The 21,536-nt window shown below is 40.3% G+C and overlaps 2 protein-coding genes across 4 annotated transcripts; both read left to right on the forward strand.

Moving 5' to 3' along the window:
- The first annotated feature begins 1,997 nt into the window (after positions 1-1,997).
- LOC137608383 (solute carrier family 46 member 2-like) lies at positions 1,998-14,151 on the forward strand. Of its 3 annotated transcripts, none has more exons than XM_068334725.1 (8): positions 1,998-2,534; positions 3,058-3,228; positions 3,961-4,170; positions 5,757-5,928; positions 6,267-6,350; positions 10,260-10,416; positions 12,292-13,899; positions 14,031-14,151. In XM_068334725.1, the coding sequence occupies exons 1-7, from the start codon at positions 2,061-2,063 to the stop codon at positions 12,407-12,409; spliced, it is 1,386 nt and encodes a 461-aa protein (XP_068190826.1). In that variant the 5' UTR covers positions 1,998-2,060; the 3' UTR covers positions 12,410-13,899; positions 14,031-14,151. The 3 variants fall into 3 exon arrangements, with proteins under 3 accessions (XP_068190826.1, XP_068190827.1, XP_068190829.1); XM_068334726.1 differs by having other exon boundaries at positions 13,766-13,899; XM_068334728.1 differs by lacking the exons at positions 10,260-10,416; positions 12,292-13,899; positions 14,031-14,151 and adding an exon at positions 9,416-9,736.
- On the forward strand, positions 14,115-21,148 carry LOC137608382 (solute carrier family 46 member 2-like). Its single transcript, XM_068334724.1, has 8 exons — positions 14,115-14,161; positions 15,226-15,681; positions 16,325-16,495; positions 17,226-17,435; positions 17,779-17,950; positions 18,326-18,409; positions 20,257-20,413; positions 20,966-21,148. Exons 1-8 carry the CDS (start codon positions 14,159-14,161, stop codon positions 21,081-21,083), a joined length of 1,371 nt encoding a protein of 456 aa, XP_068190825.1. The 5' UTR covers positions 14,115-14,158; the 3' UTR covers positions 21,084-21,148.
- Positions 21,149-21,536: the final 388 nt, after the last annotated feature.

The following is a 21,536-nucleotide window of genomic DNA, read 5'->3' on the forward strand; positions in this document are numbered from 1 at the left end:
CCAGCGTCCGGACAACTCCACCATCACTAATCCCACCACACTCATGAAAAAGAAAGGACAATTAGAAACATGTTGAAAGTCTGCTGCCACAGTCCTTTATATTGTTTTGGGGGGAAAAGCAAATCCAAGCCCAGAAGGGTCTAACAAAGACCATTTAATGTAGAAATAATAAGGGACTGTTATTATAGAGCAAGTGGCAGTCTGTCTATAATGAAAGAAAACATGTCTAATGCTTCTGCCATGAAGTAATTTGTACACACAAGAAATTGGCCTTTGACCTCCTCTGGAATAAAACCCAGGAATCCACCTGTGGGAGCAGGAGGGAAGCCATGGAACAAAACCTAGCTGACTGCTGCCAAACTCTGACAGTCTCTACTGTCAGTGTTACACGCCCCAGGGGTGTGGCTAGTAAAACAGATTATATTTTAAACTGCTCCGCTAGGTAGACCTGAATAAACAGGGAAAAACACGAGACAGAGTCAGTTTTGGTGTACGTTATCCTCTCTTCCTTGGTCATCTCAATTTATTAACAATCATGTTTCTTAAATCACTTTACTGTTCTTTGTTTTAAAGAGGTTCCATCATTTCAATCATAAATCATGTTCACAAAATATCAATGACACATATTTTCTCCATAGTTTCATCATCAATTCAATACATTCTTCTTTACATACATGTCCATATTCCCATATGTTTTCATTTCTCAGCATCCATATACTGTAATAATGTTTGATTTTTACCAATCATGTTACTTACTGCATAGAATTAGTCCATTCTGTTTTCGTACCGTCACATCCCTAATGACTATTGTTTTTAATCATCACATCACTATTAAAGTATTTATAAAATCATGTAATCATTTATATCATCATGTAACTAGGTAAATCAAGAAATAATCATGAACAAAACACAATATCCCTTCTGTTCTGCTAACAGGCTAACACTGTATCAGTATAATATAGTGTATAAAGACAACTGGATGCACTTCAAGGCAAAACTGGAGAGAATTAACAATATACAAAATACGGAAATGTACTCTTTCAATGTAAACAATAAATCACACATCCAAAACACAAAACAGGAGCTTGTAAGACTAAAGGAGCAACAAAAATAACATCAGTGAAAACCACCCACATGTCACGTAGTGGACGGCCGGAATGGCTGCTGCCATGAAAGTTAGCATAAAACCCTAGATTCCGCTACATACATTAAACTACTAGAAGGTAATGTCATTTCTGGCATAAAACTGAGTCAAGTTTTGTTTCATAGTACAAAGTGCTCGTAATAAACGTTTTTCATGTGCCAGCGTTATACCTACCTGAATAAACAGGGGAAAACACGGGACAGAGTCAGTTTCGGTGTTCGTTATCCTCTCTTCCTTGGTCATCTGAAGAAGAACGTCACGTGGGCACCGAGCTAACCTGTCTCTGGAAACGTAGCGGCCACCTGGTGGCGGAATGTGGAATAGGTGTATTCCTAGAATATAGATCCCTATTTATTCACAATCCACATGAAGGCTATTCTAAGTACAGGACAATTATCTAATATTACAAAAATGTGACTACACTTTTGTGTATGTCACATCAGCACATACCTTTATAAGGAAGATAACTGATTTAATGTAATTAGAGGAGACTTAAGATTTGGAACCAGTGAGGCAGCATTTTGTTGTGAAGACATAATTATACGTTATGTATGCATGGAAACAATGTGTTTCAAACGTTGTGGTAGTGAAAGGCAAAGGTTTGCTGGCTTGACAATAAAGTAAGTAGAGGGGGTGGTGAAGATGTACTAAGTAGATTAAAAGCAGCACACATGGAGACAACTTCCTACTCACTGTTGTCAGTGTTTGATATTAATATTGAGGAGGAGGAGGAGCAGGAGGAGGAGGAAGAAGGAGATTTTACCCGTCTCCCTCACTGGCTTCATATTTAAGACATTATTTTTGAGGGGGATAGTTGTGTCTCTTACTTAATCAGAAGAAGTTCGTTATTTACTATTGTCAGATTATCTTAATTCTGATTTGACTTCTTAGTATCATCATTTTCATAAATCAGATCATGGTCCTGTGTTACCAGGCGGTCTCCTCGGTGCTCCGGGGGATAGAGCCGCTTATCGTGCTGGAGCAGCTGGGTGCCACCTTCTTCTACGCCTCCCTCCAGATGGTGGTCAAGGACCGCTCCGTCAACGCCTCCTACCCCAACGCCTCCCTGTCCTCGGAGGAGAGCCAGCAGAAGTTCATCTCGGACTTCTACATGATCTACTACCTCATCCTCCAGGTGGCTCCGATCCTCCCTGCGGTGCTCCTGGCCAAGATAGGAGACCGCCGCTGGAGGAAAGCCCCCGTCGTGGTGCCCCCGTTGGGGTACTTGCCGTGCAGTCTCGTCCTGCTGCTGGTGGTTCTGCTCCGGCTCCCGCTGGAGGTCATGTTCGGCGCCGGGACTCTCTTCGGGTTGTGCGGCGGCTTCTGCACCTTCTGGTCCGGCGTGATGACGGTGACGTCACTCGGGTGCACGGCGGCCGACAGATCCAAGGTCAGTTCTCTCATTCATTCATGTCACATTGACCAATTCATTTAAATGCAATCAAAGACAACAATAATAGATCAAATAGAGTTTAAACATTTATTTTCTTAATAAATACATAAATACAAGCGCTAGTTTCCCTTAGATATGAGATCAGTTTTATTCAGATATATTATTTTGGGCTAGTAGAAGTAATAGGTGGGCAACCACAGGGTAGAAAAGTGGACTGGTAGTGCGGAAGTCTGGCCCACTGAGGATCTATTCACGGCAATACTCACAGCATCAGAACATTCATTTATTCATTCATCTTTTTGACAGCTTCTTCCACTTTTATGGGTCACGGAGGTTGCTGGAGCTTATGCCAGCTAATTTAGGGGCGAGAGGTGGGGGATACTCTAAGCGCCACGCCACGAATCAGAATCAGAATCAGTTTTATTGGCCATCGTTTGTTAAAAGCAGACAAGGAGCCCACCAATGCCCCAAAGCTGCTGCTGGCCTCAGATGAGGTGAGGATGTGTACATGTCCACACAGGTGCTGATGAGAATGGAGCTGCTGTATGGGCTGGTAGGTGTAGCAGGAAACCTGGTGTCCGGTCACCTGTTCCTGTTGTGCAGCTCCAGTTTGGGACGTGGGACTGTCGCGCTCATCGTGAGCGCACTGATGATCCTGTTGTGTCTCATTCATGCTGTAGGCCTTCTGCAGGTTTGTGTCTGTGTGTGTGGGGGGGGGGCATACTGGAGCCAATAAATGTTTAGATACATTTAAGCTTACAGTAGGTGTCAGTTCCACACATGCTGGTTTATTCAGCATGTGTGGAACTGGCGGAATCTAATAGTTTAGATTTTTTTTAATATGACAATTGTAATCCCGCTGAGTAAATATATTTTCATAATTTTCGTAATTATCTGAACATCTCTATAAAGGTGCATCATCAGTTTAAAGAGCAGATTTTCATGACAAATGCTTCACTAATAGACAATTAATAAAGGAACCTCATAACAAAGTAACTATCAAAAGTAAAACTAGAAAAACAAATTCTGTTCTCATTAAAGTTTGGCTGTTCTGTTTGAATTTGAATAGGACCTGGGATGGTGTGAGTTAGACTTGTACAAATATAGCAGGAATAGACTCGATAATTTAAAAAAAATGTTTTTTCCCTTTTTTCAGCATTTGTGATCAAAGTCATTTTAAAAATAATTAATTTGATAAATTATTGAAATTTATTACTACAACACTATTTTTAGCTACAGATTCATTTATAGATGAGACATTTTCCGGTTACTCCAGGATCTTACTAACTATAATATGAATGTGTATATAGAAACTTTGCCAGGAAAACTTCATGTTTGACTGGATTAGTGTGACATTATCTCTTCCTCTCAGTGGTAGAGACAAAAAATAATCTATGAACTCATGTCTACATCTTAAATCAAGATTAATGAAATCAAACAAGAACCAGAGGAGAACCGCCAAGCCCTTTCCGATGACCCCCACATCCGGATGGAGGCTCCTGCTGGAATAAACAAGGTGAACATGGTTCTGCTGTTTGCAGCCGCCGTGTTGTATGGTAATGCCATGACCGGAGCTGTGACTATGCTGGGAACATTTGTGATGAAGCAGCCGCTCAACTGGAATGCCACTCAGGTGAAATGTTAATCTCTTTGTATCTTAACCTGTGTTTTAGGTTTTGGTTTTATATATAGATTATTGGGGCGGCACGGTGGCGCAGTGGTTAGCGCTGCTGCCTCACAACACGGCGGACCCGGGTTCGAGTCCCGCTCTGTGTCTCCCTGTCCCTCCCTCTCCCTGTGTCTGCGTGGGTTCTCTCCGGGTTCTCCGGCTTCCTCCCACCTCCAAAAGCATGCGCTTCAGGTTGATTGGCCGGTCCCAAATTGACCATAGGAGTGAGTGTGTGTGTGAGTGGTTGTTTGTTTCTATGTGGCTCCGCGGTACACTGGCGTCGTGCCCGGAGTGTCCCCCGCCTCACGCCCTGAGACTGCCAGGATAGGCACTGGCTACCCCGCGAACTGCGTTAGCGGATTAAGCGGATTTGGAAAATGAATGAATGAATGAATATAGATTATTGTGATCTACAATCCCAACTCCAAAAAGTTAGAAACATCATATGGTGTTATTAACTTTAACCTCTGTGAAGTTACCTTAAGGTTCTTGTTGCTGTATGGTATACAGTGGTACCTCTATTTATGAATGTCTCTTCATACGAAATTTCCAAGTAACGAAATGCCTCAACAGAAAAATACTGCCTCTTGTTACAAAGAAATGTCAAGATACGAAACAGTATGGGCTGCTACAGTTCCCAAAGTTTCCTGAACGCAACATTCTTATAGCTGATCTGCCACTGGCTATTACCTAGCATCTTCATGACATCCCATTGGCTAAGAGGGACCTCTATGTGTAGCTAGATAGGTGTCTATGCAGCGTCCTCGTCATTCGGCCCTCGATCCATGAGGTGTTCCTATAGTTTTACGTAAAAATATTTGTGAAGGAGGATTCAGGCAAGGGAACGTCGACGAAAGAACACCAGGAGTTTAAGGCATGGCGTGGGTGGTTGGAGAAATTCAAAAGGAGGACTGGAATTCACTCAGTTTTTCAGCATGGTGAGGCAAGTAGCGCATGAACCAAAGAGGACAAAACACAATGAGGACAGCAGTTAAAAGGTTAATGACCATTTTTATTCTTTACTCTATTCTTTGTTTTTCACATTATGCGCAACTCTCATTTATTGTGTCATAAGTTACATGTTTTGATGCATTTTTATGCTTTATAAAACATTTATGTCTGAAATTTGGGGGGCTTGGAACGAGTTAGGGTATTTACATGGAAAACTTACAAATTTTTTTACTTGAGAAATTTCTTCTAGAACCAATTAATTTCGTACGTAGAGGTACCACTGTATATAGGTTTTGGAATAACATTTGTCATGTAGGTAACAACATAACAAGTTTTTTAATCACATGTGCTTATTTGTGTGTTACAGTTTGTATGTCTAAATAATTCTGCTGTGAGACTTTAAACAAAACTCTCTCACTAATGTTAATTAAATGGCGAATAAGCTACACTGTAGGTTCATATGTTTGTAAATCTGATTATGATGAAGTCAGTGCCTCACCAGCCATGAAGCTCACCGCAGGTCACTGCCACACATAATCTATTTTATTGTATATTCCTTTTGAGTCACTTCTAATTTGACTGACTTGTCCCGCCTCCAGTTGGGTTATGGAAATGCAGCAGATTCTGTGATTTTCTGCACCAGTTTCCTGGGTGTCGTTGTGTTTCGTCGTTGCGTCAATGAAATCGTGCTCATTCTGATCGGCATGGTGTCGTTTGGGTCTGGAATATTCTTCATGTCCTTCGTTACAGCGCCCTACATGTTCTACCTCGGTAAGAATGAGCATCTCAACACTGAGGATTATGAATAATAAATATTTTAATCCTCCCTAGAAATGAATGTGTGTGACTGAGCCTCCATTTTTCCCATTTAACCATATTCTCCTTGAATACAGAAGAAATTAAATCCTGCTTCTTTTAGCATATTTATTCTGGTTTGAATGACCAATTAAATGACTTGGATTAATGAAAACAACAGATTTTTACTTTTTGCTACTTAACTACCTAAATTTTTTTGATGGGGTGAGACAATAAAATGATCACAAGGATAATTTGCATGGTAAACAGGGACTTGAAAGTAAATCAATGAGTCAGTGTTTGTTTCTCTGCAGCTCGTTCTCTCAACATGTTTGCTGTCATCCCGATGCCCACCATCAGATCTCTGCTCTCACAGCAGGTTCCAGCCTCCTCATGTGGTGAGTAACCATTGTGTTTGTGTGTGTGTTTTCAGTCCTGTAGCAACATTATCTAAATATATAGCATCAACATATTAGTTTCAGACAAAAATGATAAATCTGAGAAGTGCATTGAAGTTGTTGTTAAATATTCAGGATAACAAAAATAAACCAAATTAAAAATGGGAATATTCTGTCTTCTTCTGGGACCTTATTTCTCTTAAAACGAGAAATAAGACAAAGAAAATTTTTCACAACAAAAATGTTCACAACAAGGTCATTTATGGTAACAGAAACTTCATTTAATTGCAGCAGGTTAGGGTGATTAAGGATAGGGATGGAAGTGTATTGACAGGTGCCAGTAGTGTGATGGGAAGATGGAAAGAGTACTTTCAAGAATAGTTGAATTAGGAAAATGAGAGAGAACAAAGACTAGAAGAGGTGACTGTTGTGGACCAGGAAGTAGCTAAGATTAGTCAGGATGAAGTGAGGAGGGCACTGAAGAGGATGAAGAGTGGAAAGGCAGTCGGCCCTGATGATATACCTGTAGGGGTATGGAAGTGTCTAGGAGAGGTGGCAGTAGAGTTTCTGACTGGGTTGTTCAACAGGATCTTAGATAGTGAGAAGATGCCTGAGGAATGGAGAAGTGTGCTGGTGCCCATTTTTAAGCTTTATTCCTCTGTGGCAACTACAGAGGAATAAAGCTGATGAGCCATACAATGAAGTTATGGGAAAGAGTAGTGGAAGCTAGACTAAGGGCAGAAGTGAACATTTGTGAGCAGCAGTATGGTTTCATGCCAAAAAAGAGTACTACAGATGCAGTATTTGCTTTGAGGATGTTGATAGAGAAGTACAGAGAAGGCCAGAGGGAGCTGCATTGTGTTTTTGTAGATCTGGAGAAAGCTGATGACAGGGTGCCCAGAGAGGAACTGTGGTATTGTATGAGGAAGTCTGGAGTGGCAGAGAAGTATGTTAGAGCGGTGCAGGACATGTATGAGGACTGTAAGACAGTGGTGAGGTGTGCTGTAGGTGTGACAGAGGAGTTCAAGGTGGAGGTGGGACTGCATCAGGGATCAGCTCTGAGCCCCTTCTTGTCCGCTATGGTGATGGACAGGCTGACAGACGAGGTTAGACAGGAATCTCCATGGACTATGATGTTTGCAGATGACATTGTGATCTGTAGTGAGAGCAGGGACCAGGTGGAGGAGAAGCTAGAGAGGTGGAGGTTTGTCCTGGAAAGGAGAGGAATGAAGGTTAGCCGCAGTAAGACAGAGTACATGTGTGTGAATGAGAGGGACCCAAGTGGAAGAGTGAGGTTACAGGGAGAAGAGATCAAGAAGGTGGAGGATTATAAGTACTTAGTGTCAACAGTCCAGAGCAATGGAGAGTGTGGAAAAGAGGTGAAGAAGCGTGTACAGGCAGCATGGAACGGGTGGAGGAAAGTGTCAGGTGTGATGTGTGATAGAAGAGTTTCAACTAAAATGAAAGGAAAGGTGTAGAAAACTGTGGTGAGACCAGCGATATCATTTGGTCTAGAGTAGTGGTTCTTAAACTGGGGTCGATCGAATCCTAGGGGTTCTGTGAGTCGGTCTCAGGCAGGGAACTTCCAGGCAGGACCGAACGTACAGGCATGATGGAGAGAAGTGTCAGGTATGATGTGTGTAGAAGAGTTTCAGATAGAATGACAAGAAAGGTGTACAAAACTGTGGTGAGACCAGCGATGTTGTTTGGTCTAGACCAGTGGTTCTTAACCTGGGGTCAATCGAACCCTAGGGGTTCTGTGAGTCGGTCTCAGGGGTTCGGCGGGGATGGAGGTCAAGACAAAACACCCGACACATCATGTTGGGTGTTTTTCCCGAACATACACGAATCACTGTGTACGTTTGACACATCGTGTCAATTTGTGATGACACGCCCCCCCTTAGCCATCACTGGCTGCAGGTGATCAAGCTATGTCGATTAGCCTACCTGTGCTACATTGGATTTTGCACACTCAGTAGTCGATTTATGCCTGTAATGATGGTGTGTCATGTGATTGCTTTCTTAACATTTTGATTCAGTAGCTATGTTGAGCAAAAAAAATAAAGTAGTCGGACGAATTTGTGCAACTCAAATTTACATGTACAGTACTGTATAACGGAACGTGATGGGAGTCAGCCTTCTGCATGATTTGCAATGTCAAGTTGAGCAACTCTAGTCTCGCACTGGCAAAAATAAAGGAACACTTCCTTAAGCTGCATGGAAAACAACAGAAACAGACTTTGCTGTGAAGATGACATAAAAGTAGCACTGGACAAGGTGAAGCCATGCGTATCTGAACTGGTCTCTCAATAACAACAGCAGAAGTCACACTGATTTGCAGGTAGGTCATTTCATGTGAGTTCATGAATTTTCTTGGTTTTGTTCTTTGAAAAAGGTGTCATTAATGCACAATTCATTAAATACACCAGTAAAACATATACTCATGTCTTAAATTTTGAAGAAAAAAAAAAATTACTAAAGAAGGGTTCAGTGAGTGAGCATATGAAACCAGTAGGGTTCAGTACCTCCAAAACGGTTAAGAACCACTGGTCTAGAGACAGTGTCACTGAGGAAAAGACAGGAGACGGAGCTGGAGGTAGCAGAGATGAAGATGCTGAGGTTCTCTTTGGGAGTGACCAGGAAGAATAGGATCAGGAATGAGTACATCAGAGGGACAGCACATGTTAGAGGTTTTGGAGATAAAGTCAGAGAGGCCAGACTGAGATGGTTTGGACATGTCCAGAGGAGAGATAGTGAATTTATTGGTAGAAGGATGCTATAAAATATTTGTCAGGTACGGAGATGATGCAGGCGGGCAGATTGCAGGGACTTTGACGAACACTATGGCTGTGTGGTCAGGCACATGGAAACACTCAAGATTTCTTCTGTTGTAATTTATTATAACTTTCAGGGCAGCAGATGAATCAATGGGCTGACAGAATGAAGGCTGGTTTTTATATGATAACGCATGCAAACATTTCTGTCAGGTGTGGTATGGCGATCTGCATGGTAAATGGAAAGGACACAAAGCTGTTCTCTATCCAATTATGTTGTCCTTCCTCTAGCTCCTCCCACTGCCTGATCCTTCACCTCCTCCTCTGAACCTGCTCTTCACAAAAGAGTTTTGAACTGCCAGGCAGGAGGCCTAGAGGAAGACCAAAGAGGAGGTTTATGGATGTAGTGAAAGAGGACATGAAGGTAGTTGGTGTGAGAGACGAAGATGCAGAAGACAGGGTTAGATGGAGGCAACTGATTCGCTGTGGCGACCCCTGAAGGGAAAAGCTGAAAGGAGAAGAACTGAACTACCTGTCAGCAGACAGGTGTGGCCTGTCTACTAGTGTCTACTAGTGTAGACAGGCCACACCTGGCAAAGTATGCAACCGTCAAGTCCCACACTCCTACAGCACATTGAAATTTCCCTAAAGCTACCACTCGATGACATCAGAGCCTGCTCTGAAACTGGTTTTGCCCATAAGACCGGATTCACTGATGTTTATCTGTCGTCGGTGTTTCTACTTGGCTGTTTGCTTTGACAAGACTTTTGTTTGAGATGTCATTTTGAGATAATTACTCATCAGCTCACCTGTTTTACGCTCAGATGACCTCAAGTCATTCTCCGTGGATCGATAGAGGCTTTAACAATATGGTATTTATACAGATTAAAGAAATAACATATGACGTGAAATAACTATGACTCCACTATGGAGTCACAGTTGGCCTTGTCTCTCTCACACAAATATTAGGCAGGACCCTTTGACAGTAGTTTATCAGTGACATTTTCTGGTTTAAAATAATGCAAAGCATTGGTAGTAATGCAGTCCCCAGAGGTAGGTGTTGCTTTTACCAGATCTGAGATCTATCTTATTTGTCATTTATCTTTCATTTTAATCTGTGTGTCTCTCCCATCAGGCATCACTCTCACCTCCCTCCATGTATCTGTGAAGGTTGCTAGTCTGGCGTACATCCCTGCTTTTACTAAGATCTACCAGAAAACATTGAGCTGGTTCCCAGGTTTCGTCTTTACATTGTCTGCATCCTTAACAGTCCTGGCAATGATCCCCATCAGGTAGTGTTGGCTGTATTGGAACTGTTAACTGTTAACTAATTTATTTTTTTGACATTCCAGACTGTTTATTTTTCTGAATATCTCTTTTAATTAATCAATATGTGAGTTAAAGAATCTACTACACAAAAATTAAAGTGGATGTGTACATTTAAGAGCACCATTTATAATGTAAACCCTTCCTTTAAAGGGACAGTATAGTCAAAATGAACCAGGTGTGTATTTGAAGTACATAATTAAACAAAAGTTTTGGTGGCATTTTTACTTTTTTATGATCAGTGGGGACTCGGAAAAACAAAATTTATCATAAGTTGCATGACAGCGGAAGTGACGCAATCGTAGACATCACGGTAAATCCATATCAGCGCCGTTATTTAAATATACAGCAAGGGACAACTTAACAAGCCAACATTATCACATTTATTTATCACAAAATCATCTCAAATTATGTTGTGCTGACCCTCTAAGACTTCAGTGGATTGTTTGAGCTGCTGAACTGTTTGTTGTTGCAGGCTTCTGTAGTTCTTAGCTGTAGTTCAGCTAGTCATGTCAGTTGTTTCCACTCACCGTTCTTTTTCTTCCTGCTGTACCTAGACGGCTCGTAAGTCTGTGAGTGAATGCACATATTGGTTGAGTGACTTACTAGTTATAGTGTCCCGTTTTGGTTTACTGTGTGTATGTAAAAGTTGATCGCCCTACCGATGCGAACGCACTAGCCCATCAATGGGATTTTCCATATTATGTTAGCATTGAGTTAACCGCCATTCGTTACTGATGGACTGTGTGGAGTTAATAACAACTATAGTTTATATTAATATGTCTTGTATTTACGAACGTATAAGGATCAGGGCCTGACATGCTGTTTTTGTATGTTTTAATTTCTGTTTCACAGATTGTCAGTAAAATATCACAATCTATCGCTTTTGATATTGTTTACTTTTCGCAAGTGCCATAATCGTGTGATAATTCGGTAATAAAAACATTTATACAATAAATCCAGTAGACATGAATTAATTATCCACTAAACCTTGGGAATTCAGAATAAATAATATGGGTTGTCAGAAAATGATCTTACCTTCTAATCTCTTTGGAAATCATCCGGGGTTACGTGCTCATGGCAGATTGTTGGATCTTGGGTCATTTTGACCCTGTTTGTCCCTGCTTTCCAGTCTTTCCAGAAGGTATTTTAAAGAAAGGTAGGTTCCTATATTTGTGTTTAAGTCCTGTGGTGTTGGAACAACCATTCACCTCACAGGTGACCATGGTTTTATTGGGTTTATCGCTTCAGTGATTGTATTGTGTTGTAATGGCTGCCCTGCCTAATGAAGCGACGGGTGTCGCCGATGATGTATGACCCCACGTGACCACTGGATACAGAAGCTGCTGCAGCGCAGATCTTAAGGTTTTCTGACCACAGGGATGATGCCAGACTTCAGGGAAATTTTTTTCTTCCTTTTTTCATAATGAGAAACAAAATATATATAACACTTTAAAATGAGTTTACTGTCCCTTTAAAAGTGATAAGAATTTTCAGAAATAAACGTCTTTTTTCCGATTAAACTTGTAATTTCCGATTAAACTTGTGTACAATTGAACGTCGTGTACAATTGAACTTTGAGAAGTCATTTTAATGTACCCCTTTGTTTAGTTTTATGTACTCTAAGAATCCCAGACAATTACTTTATCACATTATTATTAACCATCAGTAAGCATGCATGTTTACACAAGGATGTCAGCAAATTTTTGTCAGCATGACAACAATTAAGAGGTAGATTCTCCTGTTCTAGAAGTATTTATTAATTCTGCTGTGTTTACATTGTCTCTATTCTCTGGTGATGTGATTTACAATCGTGAATAATGCACAGCTGCTCTCTCCAGCATCATCAGCTGTAGATCAGCTCAGAATCATTTGAATGAGAAGATTCTCGAAAATGGTGGAACCGACATCAACGAAACACTTCAACAAGAGAATGTGTCTGACACTGAAATCGTGTAGTGAGGACCTGCAAAAGGACAGACTGACTGTTTACATTAAAACTGATTTCTCCATATTAAACTTCTGAATCTCAGATTCACAACTGGCTGGTAGTGAAAATGTTGCAAATAAATTAACCAATATCTGTCATCATATGAAAAAAATGGCTATTGCTTTACATGAACTCCATAAAGATGAATTTGTATTATTTTTTTGGTGCTGCTACAGTCACATGGTGATCTGAACCTGCAGGTCAGGAAAGGTAAAAAATGAAGCAAAGTTATGCTTAAGGTATAATTTACATTGGTATAAGTTTTGGAATTCACAAGTCGGTTTTAAGTTCTTTGGAGGTTTTTTTGTTTGTTTTGTAGAAGTACATTGTCAAGGAATTAACTGGACCGTAATCAACTCGTGCTCCACTACTTATCAGAAATATGAGTTGTGGGTAATGCTGGAGTCTTTCCCAGCTGAACATAAATATTCATTCTTATTCTTGAATGTTATTTAGTCATTACCTGCTTCTTCAGCTATAATGGGTCACGAAGTTGCTGAAACCGATTCCAGAAAACCAGAGTGTACCCTACCTCAATGTAGAGTACACTCTGGGCGCAACCACCATCATGATATAAGCACAAATTAAAGAACAAGTCATATGAAATGGTTTTTAAACACTTGTATCAAATCTACAATTTTGAAATAAAATTACTGAAAATGCTGTATCTCAAAAGCTGTACATTCTCTCGTCGTAAAAAACCCCCACTTTTTCTTAAGTTGAACAGAGATAACATGACAGACAAGGTAATTGTAAATTTAAATATAATAAACCAGGCCAAAAATTGAGGTTTGGTGATAGGCTCAGGTCAGAACCATTACATTGATATCATCACAAAGTTGGCCTACTGTCACTACAAGAACATATCAAGGACGAAAGGACTAATTCCTCAGTAGGACTGTCAGAACACTGCTGATTGGTTGGCTTGGTGCCAACATTAATTTATGATCTGCTGCTCCATTATGAACGATTTCAACTCCTCAGGACATTTAGGACGGATCAGCCTTCTTTTCCCAGACTGTACATTAACAAACCTCCACAGAACATGCCCTGAGAACATGCCCTTAGACGCTCTACATTAACAAACCTCCACAGAACATGCCCTGAGAACATGCCCTTAGACACTCTACATTAACAAACCTCCACAGAACATGCCCTTAGAACATGCCCTTAGACGCTCTACATTAACAGTCCTCCACAGAACATGCCCTCAACTTTTAGACCCTTGAATTGAAGAAAAACTCCATGAAAACCTTTAAACCAGTCTCGAGAGGACATTTCCTTCATTGTTAATAACTTCCCGTCTTGTATTTCTTATGTGTTAGACTTTCACATTAACTAGAACCTTCTTGCTGTGAGGGAACAGCAGTACCCACTGAGCCAGCTGGGCGGGTCCACAACCCCACCCCATCTGAAGATGCCTGCCTTGAAAGCAAACAACAGGGAGGAGAAAGTGCCTGTGAGAATTTTGAATTGTTTTTATAGGCAAACATAGCTCTATATAAACCAGAATAAATTTTGAAATTTTATTTTATTTCTGGAAATCTTCCCATGAGTTCCAACTTTGACTCTGCTGTGATCATTCTCTAGAGCTCAGATCATGGTCCTGTGTCACCAGGCGGTCTCCTCGGTGCTCCGGGGGATAGAGCCGCTTCTCCTGCTGGAGCAGCTGGGTGCCACCTTCTTCTACGCCTCCCTCCAGATGGTGGTCAAGGACTATGGTCAATATACAAAAAACGGAAATGTACTCTTTCAATGTAAACAATAAATCACACATCCAAAACACAAAAACAGGAGCTTGTAAGACTAAAGGAGCAACAAAAATAATAGTATCAGTGAAAACCACCTACATGTCACGTAGTGGACGGCCGGAATGGCTGCTGCCATGAAAGTTAGCATAAAACCCTAGATTCCGCTACATACATTAAACTACTAGAAAGTAATGTCATAAAACTGAGTCAAGTTTTGTTTCATAGTACAAAGTGCTCGTAATAAACGTTTTTCATGTGCCAACGTTATACCTACCTGAATAAACAGGGGAAAACACGGGAAAGAGTCAGTTTCGGTGTTCGTTATCCTCTCTTCCTTGGTCATCTGAAGAAGAACGTCACGTGGGCACCGAGCTAACCTGTCTCTGGAAACGTAGCGGCCACCTGGTGGCGGAATGTGGAATAGGTGTATTCCTAGAATATAGATCCCTATTTATTCACAATCCACATGAAGGCTATTCTAAGTACAGGACAATTATCTAATATTACAAAAATGTGACTACACTTTTGTGTATGTCACATCAGCACATACCTTTATAAGGAAGATAACTGATTTAATGTAATTAGAGGAGACTTAAGATTTGGAACCAGTGAGGCAGCATTTTGTTGTGAAGACATAATTATACGTTATGTATGCATGGAAACAATGTGTTTCAAACGTTGTGGTAGTGAAAGGCAAAGGTTTGCTGGCTTGACAATAAAGTAAGTAGAGGGGGTGGTGAAGATGTACTAAGTAGATTAAAAGCAGCACACATGGAGACAACTTCCTACTCACTGTTGTCAGTGTTTGATATTAATATTGAGGAGGAGGAGGAGCGGGAGGAGGAGGAAGAAGGAGATTTTACCCGTCTCCTTCACTGGCTTCATATTTAAGACATTATTTTTGAGGGGGATAGTTGTGTCTCTTACTTAATCAGAAGAAGTTCGTTATTTACTATTGTCAGATTATCTTAATTCTGATTTGACTTCTTAGTATCATCATTTTCATAAATCAGATCATGGTCCTGTGTTACCAGGCGGTCTCCTCGGTGCTCCGGGGGATAGAGCCGCTTCTCCTGCTGGAGCAGCTGGGTGCCACCTTCTTCTACGCCTCCCTCCAGATGGTGGTCAAGGACCGCTCCGTCAACGCCTCCTACCCCAACGCCTCCCTGTCCTCGGAGGAGAGCCAGCAGAAGTTCATCTCGGACTTCTACATGATCTACTACCTCATCCTCCAGGTGGCTCCGATCCTCCCTGCGGTGCTCCTGGCCAAGATAGGAGACCGCCGCTGGAGGAAAGCCCCCGTCGTGGTGCCCCTGTTCGGATACCTGCAGTGCAGTCTCGTCCTGCTGCTGGTGGTTCTGCTCCGGCTCCCGCTGGAGGTCATGTTCGGCGCCGGGACTCTCTTCGGGTTGTGCGGCAGTTTTTGCGCCTTCTGGTCCGGCGTGATGACGGTGACGTCAGTCGGGTGCACGGCGGCCGACAGATCCAAGGTCAGTTCTCTCATTCATTCATGTCACATTGACCAATTCATTTAAACGTAACAGATGACAACAACAATAGATAAAATTGATTCTGAACATGTATTTTCTTAATAAAATAATAATAATAAGAGCATCAGTTTCCTTTAGAGATGACATCAGTACCCGTTTCATTCACATATATATTATTTTGGGCTAGTAGAAGTAATAGGTGGGCAACCTTGTGGTTGCCCACCTCCACTAAAAGTGGACTGATATGTGCCCCACTGAGAATGTATCCGCGACAGTGCTCACAGCATTACAAATTTCATTGATTCATTCAACTTCTTGACCGCTTCTTCCACTTTTATGGGTCACGGGGGTTGCTGCAGCCTATCCCATCTGATTTAGGGGCGAGAGGTGGGGGATACTCTAAGCGCGACGCCACAAATGACAAAGAGGTCACTCTGACATTAGAATGAAAACATAAAAATTAAACACAAAATTCAATTCAAAGTGAAACATATAAGGAAACAACTCTGAAAGCAGGTTGACTTCAATAAAACCTTCATTCATACATCAGTACTTTCAACTTCTTTTCATTAGAATAGCCTACCAATGCCCCAAAGCTGCTGCTGGCCTCAGATGAGGTGAGGGTGTTTCCATGTCCACACAGGTGCTGATGAGAATGGAGCTGCTGTATGGGCTGGTAGGTGTAGCAGGAAACCTGGTGTCCGGTCACCTGTTCCTGTTTTGCAGCTCCAGTTTGGGACGTGGGACTGTCGCGCTCATCGTGAGCGCACTGATGATCCTGTTGTGTCTCATTCATGCTGTAGGCCTTCTGCAGGTTTGTGTGTGTGTGTGTGGGGGGGGGCATACTGGAGCCAATAAATGTTTAGATACATTTAAGCTTACAGTAGGTGTCAGTTCCACACATGCTGGTTTATTCAGCGTGTGTGGAACTGGCGGAATTTAATAATTTTGATTTTTTAATATGACAATTGTAATCCCGCTGAGTAAATATATTTTCATTATTTTCATAATTATCTGAACATCTCTATAAAGGTGCATCATCAGTTTAAAGAGCAAATTTTCATGACAAATGCTTCACTAATAGACAATTAATAGAGGAACCTCATAACAAAGTAACTATCAAAAGTAAAACTAGAAAAACAAGTTCTGTTCTCATTAAAGTTTGGCTGTTTTGTTTGAATTTGAATAGGACCTGGGATGGTGTGAGTTAGACTTGTACAAATATAGCAGGAATAGACTAGATAATTTAAAAAAATGTTTTTTCCCTTTTTTCAGCATTTGTGATCAAAGTCACTTTAAAAATAATTAATTTGATGAATTATTGATATTTATTACTACAACACTATTTTTAGCTATAGATTCATTTATAGATGAGACATTTTCCAGTTACTCCAGGATCTTACTAACTATAATATGAATGTGTATATAGAAACTTTGCCAGGAAAACTTCATGTTTGAGTGGATTACAGTGTGACATTATCTCTTCCTCTCAGTGGTAGAGACAAAAAATAATCTATGAACTCATGTCTACATCTTAAATTAAGGTTAAAGAAATCAAACAAGAACCAGAGGAGAACCGCCAAGCCCTTTCCGATGACCCCCACATCCGGATGGAGGCTCCTGCTGGAATAAACAAGGTGAACATGGTTCTGCTGTTTGCAGCCGCCGTGTTGTATGGTATTGCCACGAACGGAGCTCTGGATATGCTGGGAACATTTGTGATGAAGCAGCCGCTCAACTGGAATGCCACTCAGGTGAAATGTTAATCTCTTTGTATCTTAACCTGTGTTTTAGGTTTCGGTTTTATATATAGACTTATTGTGATCTACAATCCCAGCTCCAAAAAGTTGGGAATAAACATCATATGGTGTTATTAACTTTAACCTCTGTGAAGGTACCTTAAGGTTCTTGTTGCTGTATGGTACATACAGTATAGGTTTTACAGCGGAAAATGTAAAATTAAAAATTGTTGAATTCTGTTTTATTAATATTTGATATAACGTTTCTATTTTTTTTAACTGTGTTGTACATATGATCTATATTATTGTATACTACCTTAGCCTCACTTCTAATTTGACTGACTTGTCCCTCCTCCAGTTGGGTTATGGAAATGCAGCAGGTTCTGTGATTCTCCTCACCAGTTTCCTGGGTGTCGTTGTGTTTCGTCGTTGCGTCAGTGAAATTATGCTCATTCTGATCGGCATGGTGTCGTTTGGGTCTGGAATATTCTTCATGTCCTTCGTTACAGCGACCTACATGTTCTACATCGGTAAGAATGAGCATCTCAACACTGAGGATTATGAATAATAAATATTTTAATCCTCCCTAGAAATGAATGCATGTTGCTAACCATCCCATTTTTCCTGTTTAAGCATATTCTCCTTGAACATTTACAGAAGAAATTAAACATTGCTTCTTTTAGCATATTTATCTTGAGATAGCCCAGCATATATTGACTGTAGCTGTTTTGAATGACCAGTTAAATGACTTGGGTGAATGAAAACAACAATAATTTTGACTTTTTACTTCTTAACTACTTAAATTCCTATAATGGGGTGAGACAATAAAATGATCACAAAGATAATTTGCATGGTAAACAGGGACTTGAAAGTAAATCATTGAGTGAATGTTTGTTTCTCTGCAGCTCGTTCTCTCAACATGTTTTCTCTCATTCCAATGCCCACCATCAGATCTCTGCTCTCACAGCAGGTTCCAGCCTCCTCATGTGGTTAGTAACCAGTGTGTGTGTGTGTGTGTGTGTGTGTGTGTGTGTGTGTGTGTGTGTGTGTGTGTGTGTGTGTGTTCCAATACTGTAGCAACATTATCTAAATATATAGGTTCAACATATTAGTTTCAGACAAAAATGATAAATCTGAGAAGTGCATTGAAATTGTTGTTAAATATTCAGGATAAAAAATGGGTCGGTTTGTCTTGCTTTTAATGAACCAAATTAAAAATAGGAATATTCTGTCTTCTCCTGAGACCTTTTTTCTGTAAAAACAAATGTGAGAGAAAAATGTTCACAACAAAGTCTACAGATCATTCATGGTAACAGAAACTTCATTTGATTGGGGGTGATGCGGATGCTTTATAAAAAATGTCTTTTTTCAATGCAAATATTACAAACAAAATGTAGTTCACCTTTACTGTTTTGGGAAAGAGGACGTACCATGTAATTTAAATAAAACTACTAGATTCCACCAGGTGAAATGACAATTTTTTTTTTTTTCAATGTGGTAAAAAAATTTTAAAAATTAATGTACGGCCGCAGGAAAGTAAGTTATGTTCTGTAGTATCCTGAGACTTTAACTTGACGTAACTTATCTTAACTTAACTTAACTTAACTTAACTTAACTTAACTTAACTTTTATCTCTCACCTGAATGGAGCTCCAGTCTTCTTTTAGGTAAAAAAAAAAAGAGACGTAGTAGCTCTGAACTCTGATGCTTCAGCCACTCGTTGCTCCAGGGGACTGAAATATGAGCAGGATTTTGTTCAAGGCTTGAACTATATTTTCTGTGTAGCTGCTGACAATAAATACAAACCATATGGAATCTATATTAATGTTAATCTGTATTAATTGTTGGTCTGGGAAATGGGACCTCACTCATCACACAGTCAACAGGTGTGGCCACCTATAGAATGGCAGATGAACATAACCGTCAGGTCACACACTCCTACAGCATATTGCATATTCTAGAAGCCTGCCCTTAGATGACATCAGAGCCTGCTCTGAAACTGGTCTGCCTTCCACATGAACCCATAAGACCAGATTCGCTGATGAGAAGAAAATTGTGGTTTTTTGTTGTCGGTGTTTGTACTTGGCTGTTTGCTTTGACTCGACTTCTGTTTGAGATGTCATTTTTAGATAAACACCAGTCAACCTCTTTTGCACTCGGACGACATCGAGTCATTCTCCGTACGACAGGGATAGAGGCTTTAATACTACGGTATTCATACACATTAAACAAATAACAGATGACGTGTTCATACTGGAGTCATAGTGGAGTTGGCCTTGTCTCTCTCATGCAAATATCAGGCACAACCAATTGACAGCAGTTTATCAAGTAACATTTTCTGGAGTAAAGTAATGCAAAGCATTGTTAGTAATGTAGTCCCCAGAGGTAGCTGTTATTTTTGTTACAATCTGGAAAAAAGGGAGATTAAAATCACCACATGAGCAACGCCATTAGTTCCAACTTTTCATCCTTCCGTACGCACTGTGCTCGCGAACTTCTTGTCCTTCGTTTTCCTTTGTTTTCTTGTTTGTTTTTTTCTATTTTCTTTTTCTACTAAACCCTGCGAATCTTCCCCGTCTCATTGCGGACCAAACCAATCCATTTTTTTCACATATAAAGAACCTAACCTAAATTAATCTAAACAACCCAGTTACTATATCTTTGGCTGAAGTTATTTCACCTGACCCTGTTGTGGTATTTTCTTTAACATTTCTAACAGCATTCAGCTACTATCTATTACACACTATTACAAGCTATTACACACTATTACACTTTGATCTAAGATCAATCTTATCTGTCATTTATCTCTCATTTAATCTGTGTGTCTCTCCCATCAGGCATCACTCTCACCTCCCTCCAGGTGTCTCTGAAGGTTGCCGGTCTGGCGTACATCCCCGCTTTTACTAAGATCTACCAGAAAACATTGAGCTGGTTCCCAGGTTTCATCTTTACACTGTCTGCCTTCTTAACAGTCCTGGGAATGATCCCCATCAGGTATAGTGTTGGCAGTATAAACCCATTGGAACTGTTAGCAATTGATTTATTTTTTTGACATTCTGAATATCTTTTTTAATTTAGCAATATGTGATTTAAAGGATCTACTACACAAAAAGTAAGATGAATGTGTACATTTTAGAGCACCATTCATAATGTACAGTAAATCCTTCCTTTAAAAGTGATCAGAATTTTCAGAAATAAACCTCGTTTTTCTGATAAAACTTGGTTAAGGTGGTTAATCACTTTTATTTTATGTACAATTGAACTGTACATAAAATAAAAGTGATTTTAATTTACTCCTTTGTTTAGGTTTATGTACTCTAAGAATCCCAGACAATTACTTTACCACAACTTCATTATTAACCATTAGTAAGCATGCATGTTTACACAAGGATGTCAGCAAATTTTTGTCAACATGACAACAATTGAGAGGCAGATTCTCCTGTTCTATAAGTATTTATTAATTCTGCTGTGTTTACATTCTCTCTATTCTCTGTTGATATGATTTACAAGCGTGAATAAAACACAGGTCTTCTCTCCTCTCTCCAGCATCATCAGCTGTAGATCAGCTCAGAATCATCTGAATGAGAAGATTCTCAAAAATGGTGGAACTGACATCAACGAAACACTTCAACAAGAGAATGTGTCTGACACTGAAATCGTGTAGTGAGGACCTGCAAAAGGACAGACTGACTGTTTACATTAAAACTGATTTCTCCATATTAAACTGGCTGGTAGTGAAAGTGTTGCAAATAAATAAATAAATTGCTGTTGCCTTACATGAAGTCAATAATGATGCATTTCGTATTATTTTGTGGTGAAGCTACAATCACATGATGATCTGAACCTGCAGGTCAGACAAGGTTGAAAAGTGAAGCAAACTTACACTAAAAGTATAATTTATGTTGGTATAAGTTTTGGAATTCACAGGTCAGGGGCATAAATTGAGCAGCAACGATAGCAGCCCACTAGAGGAAACGTGTGCTGGAGGGGGGTGAAAGTCTGATATGATTGTCATATTTTCATGGGTTCCTGCTAGTTAAAAAAAAAAAATTTCGTTTTCGTTTTCATTCCTGGCAAAATACCAAAAGCTTCTGGTTTTCGTTTTCGTTCCATGAAC

Source organism: Antennarius striatus, chromosome 15, assembly GCF_040054535.1.
Source record: "Antennarius striatus isolate MH-2024 chromosome 15, ASM4005453v1, whole genome shotgun sequence".
NCBI lineage: Eukaryota > Metazoa > Chordata > Actinopteri > Lophiiformes > Antennariidae > Antennarius > Antennarius striatus.

Coding starts and splice junctions, on each gene's coding strand:
- LOC137608382 (XM_068334724.1), top strand. Junction 16,496..17,225: donor ATGCTGTAGGCCTTCTGCAG/GTTTGTGTGTGT, acceptor TCTTAAATTAAG/GTTAAAGAAATCAAACAAGA. Junction 17,436..17,778: donor TCAACTGGAATGCCACTCAG/GTGAAATGTTAA, acceptor TCCCTCCTCCAG/TTGGGTTATGGAAATGCAGC.
- LOC137608383 (XM_068334725.1), top strand. CDS start 2,061: ATGGTCCTGTGTTACCAGGCGGTCTCCTCGGTGCTCCGGGGGATAGAG. Junction 3,229..3,960: donor ATGCTGTAGGCCTTCTGCAG/GTTTGTGTCTGT, acceptor TCTTAAATCAAG/ATTAATGAAATCAAACAAGA. Junction 6,351..10,259: donor GGTTCCAGCCTCCTCATGTG/GTGAGTAACCAT, acceptor CTCTCCCATCAG/GCATCACTCTCACCTCCCTC.